This window comes from Tigriopus californicus, chromosome 2, assembly GCF_007210705.1.
Source record: "Tigriopus californicus strain San Diego chromosome 2, Tcal_SD_v2.1, whole genome shotgun sequence".
NCBI lineage: Eukaryota > Metazoa > Arthropoda > Copepoda > Harpacticoida > Harpacticidae > Tigriopus > Tigriopus californicus.
In genome coordinates this window covers 8,456,349-8,462,049 of record NC_081441.1, presented here as the reverse complement: position 1 = coordinate 8,462,049, position 5,701 = coordinate 8,456,349, and the positions used below count along the sequence as shown (strand labels likewise).

Here is a 5,701-nt window from a genome sequence, read left to right as displayed (position 1 = left end):
TCAAATCTTCATTTTTGATGGGTACGAACGCCAATTTTAACGCGTACAAGCGCAAAAGCTGTTCCCAATAGCACTCGATGTCTTTCATGCGTAAGTTTTGCTCTACAAACTCTTGGCCTTGTCGGGCGATACGTTGAGCTATGTCCGGATTATCGCGGGCAAATTGGAGTAAATCGGTCAGATCTTCCTGTGAGGCGTCACTGGCCACCGGAATGTAATGGTACCAAGGGATCATGGCCGGATAAAAGAACTCAATCCACTCTTGTCCCACGTGAAATACCAAAGAGCCGCACAAAAACAAATGTTTGAACCGGAATGAAGCGGCTACCCCGCGGAAATTGAATAGATATCGGTATTGGCAATGATCCTCGAAGCTCACTTCTTCAGCTGGTTCGGCATCCAAAGTGTCCTGACGGGACTTCCAAGCTTGATTTTTTGTGTACTGAGCGTCGATCAGGTCAGGTCTGGTTCGGGACAGGAGAATCAGATTGTCTCGTTCGGCTGAAGTTCGAGATCCTCGAAAAAATGCGAATTCCTTCTTGGCCTCCCATGGCCAAGTCTGGGCAGTCTTCAAAAGATTCTCTCGAAGGAGGTCCCATCGGCCGATACCTGTGAAATAAGCGGTGTATAGAAATATTTCTCCAAGCGGCTCCGCATTTGTCCTTTACAAGAGCTTTTCTGAACAATAAAAAGCTTTAGAAATCTTTACAGGGAATTTGAGACTACTTTGTAAGCAGCATTTCTAAAGAAAAGCAATTCCAATGAGGAAATGCAATTGGAAACAAAACTTCGTTGTAAAAGTACAGTTGTTTACCGGTCCAATATGTCTCAAGAAAAAAAAATGGTTGCTGCTCATGAAGGTGGAATGGTTTTGGGGATTTTTAAACTAAATGAAATCAGTATCTTTCCCACCAGTTGCTGGCTATTTCCAGGGCAGTAGTACCGAAAATTACAAATAACGAAATTAAAGTAATTCGTTCTGTTTTTTCCAAAAAGGAAGTAAAATACCATTATATTTTGAAATGGTGTAAATGTAACAACCCCCCAAAAATTCGTTACTCTGAATATGCCTTTCGCCTCCGAGGTTTCAACTTCCAAAAAAGCACGAGGCATGTAATCCCCAAAGGATTGATAAAGTAGTAAGTAACATATGGTCTTGATGAGTCAAAAACCCTGAAATATTCGTCATCTAAAATTCTAGTAAAAGTAATTGTAACGAGTAACGCCATTATATCTTTTGGCGAGTAACAGTTGTGTAACGAATTACTCTTTTTGGCCAAAGTAATTGTAACTGTAATTCGTTCCTTTTATCGAGCAACGACCAACGCCCAGGCTATTTCATCAGACATAACCTCCTCCAATTCAATTTCTTTTTCAGTCCTTCAGCATGAACACAAAGGTGGATGTTGGGTCTAGTTACCTCGTGGATAAAGGGAAATAGCGGGACCTCCAGCCCAAAATGTCCAGGCAGGGAAGGAAATGTCGTAGTACTCTTTAGTCTTGCTAAACGAAAATAGCGGCAAAGGGTCCTTTTCAAATCGTCTAGAAAGTAGAAATAAAATCTTCATGCCGATGAGAATGAAAAAAAGAATACCGTTCTACTTACCTATGGATAAATGGCCAGTCGTGGGTATTGATCATCAATTCAATGTCATGATCCAATTTTGGAGCCAGTCCTTTGAGGAAATGATCGATTCCGAGGCATCGCATTGGGAATAAGCAATTGGGGGAGCGATACACTTTCCCTTGGATGATTTGATATCGCACGGCCTGTTTGGCCACACTTTGCGCTTTATTCACATCCTCCAAGCTTGAATTTGAACCCGGTTAAAATAGATATTTTTTCACTCGCCGAATTTCGACTCACCTGATTCGATCGAACAGATCCAAGTCGTCTTGAATCAAATAGGAGTAACAATCGCACCCCAGACAAGAAACGACGTGTTTAGAGGCTTCTTGGATGAGTTCACGATATCTCGTCCACCGCTCTTCGGAATTAGAACTTTCTGCATATCTATTTTCATCTGGTTGATTACCACTTTGGCAATCGATCGCGTTCGTTTCACTTGAACAAGTACCTTCGGAGTTGGAGGTATCACAGACTTTCATTAGTAGAGCTAATGCACACACTATTAGTTTACAAATACGAGTTAATGAGGTTGAAGGAATCATTTTGATTTAAAAACTTAAAGCTTGGCCAGAGTTTAGTCGTTGGGCTATCCGCTCGATATCATCCAAGCTTAATGCAGAGAGGCTTTCGTTGAATTCCTGAGGAAAAAGTACCATTTTTGTTAGCCCTGCTTCTTAAAAGCTAAAAGTAATGATGCAGAATGTTACCTTTTTGAATTGTTGGACCACTTTTTTGGTGTCTTGATCCGAAGCAAAATGTTTTCGAAGGGCTTTTTGTAATGCAACATCCAAACTGATACCCGGTGCAGTTTTGCTGGCGGGTGGCTCGGTCACCGAAACCGTCTGAGGATCGCTGGAAGACACTTTTTTGAGCATCAAATGCAATTTCGAGCCGTCCACTAACTGATAGTGACCTATACTATTGCCATCTGCAAGAATAAGAACCATTTTTAATGAAAGACGGTTTGACAGAAAACAAACATGGTGTACTCCCTCACCTTGCAAGGTTTTGCCTTTGAATACGAGCTTGAGTTGGTTTTCCTTGGGTTTGAGTTGCAGCTTCTGTTCCAATTTGGTCTTAAGAGCTTCTACGAATTCGACGGCCTCGGCTTCCACACTAATATCTTCGGAGGAGCTCGAACCAGGGTTCAACACCTTGACCACCAAACGCATCTTCAGATATTCAACCCGACCCCTTCCTCTTGAATCGATCAGAGGCTTTCAAATTTTCTAATTTTCTAGGAGTGGTTTCTTCGATGTCTTTGAAACTGGCCTCTAGTTCACATCCGTCTCCTTCAGATTTTCGACCACAAAGTCAGCTGTGGAGCCAGCAGTACTCGAGCGGCGAGACTCTCTTGGCTACTATCCGGGGCTAATCAAACAATTAACCCGTTATATTTCTATTACAAAAGCACAACATGCTACCCCTGGTACTAATGAGTCAGTGCATTCTTATAGTCTATTTAAAATATCGTATATAAGAAGCAGTATCTGCTTCGAAGTCCATCTCAGGCTGTGGGGCCTGGCTGTTTACCTTGAGGAGGACAACTCGCTGTGAGCGGCTTGTGATTTGGCGTCACTTGTGTGTCGATCAGTGGGGATCACACGCGATTGGACGATCTGGAAAATTGAGCGAAACTTCAAAACAATCTGTCCCAGCCTCCCGCCAGCGGCATGAACACCAATCCCGGAGGTCCGGGATCCGTCGGGGACGATGGACTCAGTTTTAGTAGTCTCGCCCATAACCAGAGCGACGGCTCGGGCACAGGTCCGGGTTCGTATCTGGTGCAGGTAAGCGTTCATAGGATGGACCCAAGTGTTTTTGATGAGATGTTTTGATCGGGATAGGATGGATCGGGTGGAGCCATTCATCACCGGAGCGAGTCTCATGATGGTGAGGAGGATGGGGGCGGTGGTGAGACCGAGGTGGAACTCCGAGAACAGGATCGCTTTTTGCCCATTGCCAATGTGGCTCGTATCATGAAGAAATCCATTCCCACGGCTCAGGGCAAGATCGCCAAAGATGCGCGAGAATGCGTCCAGGAATGCGTATCGGAGTTTATCTCGTTTATCACCAGTGAAGCCTCGGATCGATGTCAAGTAAGGAGTTCTTTAAATAGATATTTCGGTGACGAAAAGACGTTGTCCCTCTGCCATTGCTCACATTTGTAATCGAGTGAAAATAATGTGTTGGATTATACATCAACAACAATGTTATTGCCCATGTGTACAAGACGAAGGACGTCCCAATCACGATCCAGGCACCGGTTTTACTCGAAAAAGGGTGAATTTAGCGAATAACTAAATGCCGTTTGTCTTTTGATTCATCTTCTCTTCACATGGTCATATCTATCAAAAATTGCCTCTGCTTTTTCTACAGCAAGGCTTGTTCCTTGCTTTTTTATTGCTTTTATGCGTCTCAAAATGTACAGTTTGACACGAAAAGTTGAGTTGGCCGGAAAACTTTCTGAAAAGGGCCATGCTCCTAAAATGTGCATATAAACATGTGCTTCTAAACTTTTTTGAATATTGTAGTGTTAGAACATCTCCAATCTTTCTCATCATAAGAGCTCTCTCACTAGCGCTTTGTTCCTAATGAAACACCTGTGTACTAGCTTGACCTCTTGTAACCCTACGGCAGTGTGTGCCTTCCTGCGCTTTTATGACCCTCAAAGAGCCAAGCATAAGTATATTAGCTATCATGATTTTATTCGAATTGAGGCCTGTCTTTTGTGATGAACTGAATGGAGTTGCCATTCTTGCAACTCGCGTAAAGTCAAGTTAGATATGTTGAGACTCGAATCTTGTCAATATTTAAGCTGTCATGTTACTGTTTGACTTCAAGCAGGACTAAGCAATGAAATTCTTTTTATTTAGGCCGAGAAAAGGAAAACCATCAATGGAGAGGACATCTTGTTCGCCATGTCCACGTTGGGCTTCGACAACTACGTGGAGCCTCTTAAACTGTATCTGCAGAAATATCGCGAAGGTATGAAAGGCGATAAGCAGGGGAACGAAGAGTTTGAAGGCTTGGGCGAAGACGTCTTAGGTAAGAGAAGATAAGTTTATGACGCATAACAAGGTCATGAGCTCATTGTTTCGAATTTACTCTTGCAGGGGCTTCCAACATCCAGACACTCGCTGCTACGAATGCCAGTGGGAATCAAGTGCTGCTCACGTATAACAATGCCAACCAAGAATTCACCCTGCCGTAAAATGATTGCCGATACGATTTTTCTTGGCACAAATTGTTCCATGTATTTAATCCCACGCCATTCTCGGCGTGTTCATGATGTGAAACCGACTCGAAATTTCAAAATAGAATAGTTCGTCCGTAATCGAGTTGATAGGAGCGTCGAAACATAACCCTTAGCGGAAGAAACGATCGATCGGAGGGATCTTAACCTCATTGGTAACAGGAATGAATGGGAATATGTAGATTCTCCACTAATTGCGGCAGATTGGGCTCTGGAATGTACGAGAGAAAACGTTGATAAGTATGAATTTGTTGGGTAAATCACCCCTAGGAAAGACAAGCTGTTAAACTGACCATTCTCGGAGTTGATGATACCTCTGCGGACTAGAAAGTCAATGGTAACTGGACAACTCGTGGTTTTCATCTCCGGCGAGAGAAGTCTTTCAAATATCTGTGAACAAAAGAATGCCACACGTATAGATTTTCACTCGAAAAGTAAGATTCATACATCAATGCACCTACTCGATGAACAGGCACAAGTTCAAACCCTTCGACCTCTCCGTCGTTATTCTCTGGGGAAAAATCCTCGGGAAGCTCCAAGTCGAAAACAAACTCCGTTTGAGGAAATATTCCCCGCTCGGATTCAAAGAAGAACCTGAAAACCAAATTCAGAGAAGATGGGGTCACTTTTACTTTCAGAGAGCTGTGGTCGTCTCGCTTACGTGACAACCCCACCGGGTTTCATAGTTTTGGCCAGAACAGGCGAGACATTAGCCTCCTCTTGAGCTTCTTTGACGGCAGTCTCGGCAATCCCAAATCCGGTCGATAAACCTCCACTGACCTAAGAAAAAGGAATAAAAACACGGTCATTGGTCC

General features: G+C 43.4%; 4 protein-coding genes across 4 annotated transcripts in view; 1 reads left to right on the top strand and 3 right to left on the bottom strand.

The window, feature by feature from the left end:
- Position 1: 1 nt before the first annotated feature.
- Positions 2-2,956, bottom strand: LOC131892669 (O-glucosyltransferase rumi homolog; the record flags this gene model as incomplete). Its single annotated transcript, XM_059242492.1, has 7 exons — positions 2,628-2,956; positions 2,338-2,558; positions 2,008-2,268; positions 1,868-1,926; positions 1,607-1,810; positions 1,421-1,542; positions 2-609 (listed from the first exon to the last, which is right to left on the bottom strand). Coding segments are annotated over exons 3-7 (1,158 nt in total), but the record flags the coding sequence as incomplete, so codon positions are not given.
- Positions 2,179-2,802, bottom strand: LOC131892666 (ubiquitin-like protein 4A). Its single transcript, XM_059242490.1, has 3 exons — positions 2,628-2,802; positions 2,338-2,558; positions 2,179-2,268 (listed from the first exon to the last, which is right to left on the bottom strand). Exons 1-3 carry the CDS (start codon positions 2,800-2,802, stop codon positions 2,179-2,181), a joined length of 486 nt encoding a protein of 161 aa, XP_059098473.1.
- A 212-nt stretch (positions 2,957-3,168) lies between the features above and the next one.
- LOC131877004 (uncharacterized) lies at positions 3,169-4,967 on the top strand. The gene is made up of 4 exons (XM_059222557.1): positions 3,169-3,420; positions 3,478-3,729; positions 4,507-4,678; positions 4,747-4,967. Exons 1-4 carry the CDS (start codon positions 3,304-3,306, stop codon positions 4,842-4,844), a joined length of 639 nt encoding a protein of 212 aa, XP_059078540.1. The 5' UTR covers positions 3,169-3,303; the 3' UTR covers positions 4,845-4,967.
- The window catches only part of LOC131876999 (uncharacterized), a 4,609-nt gene continuing 3,769 nt past the window's right edge, over positions 4,862-5,701 (bottom strand). The window contains exons 4-7 of the mRNA XM_059222553.1: positions 5,548-5,666; positions 5,348-5,480; positions 5,180-5,276; positions 4,862-5,097 (exon numbers count right to left, since the gene is read on the bottom strand). Of these exons, the coding sequence (XP_059078536.1) occupies positions 5,036-5,097; positions 5,180-5,276; positions 5,348-5,480; positions 5,548-5,666 (411 nt within the window). The 3' untranslated portion in view covers positions 4,862-5,035. The remainder of the gene's footprint in view (positions 5,098-5,179; positions 5,277-5,347; positions 5,481-5,547; positions 5,667-5,701) is intronic.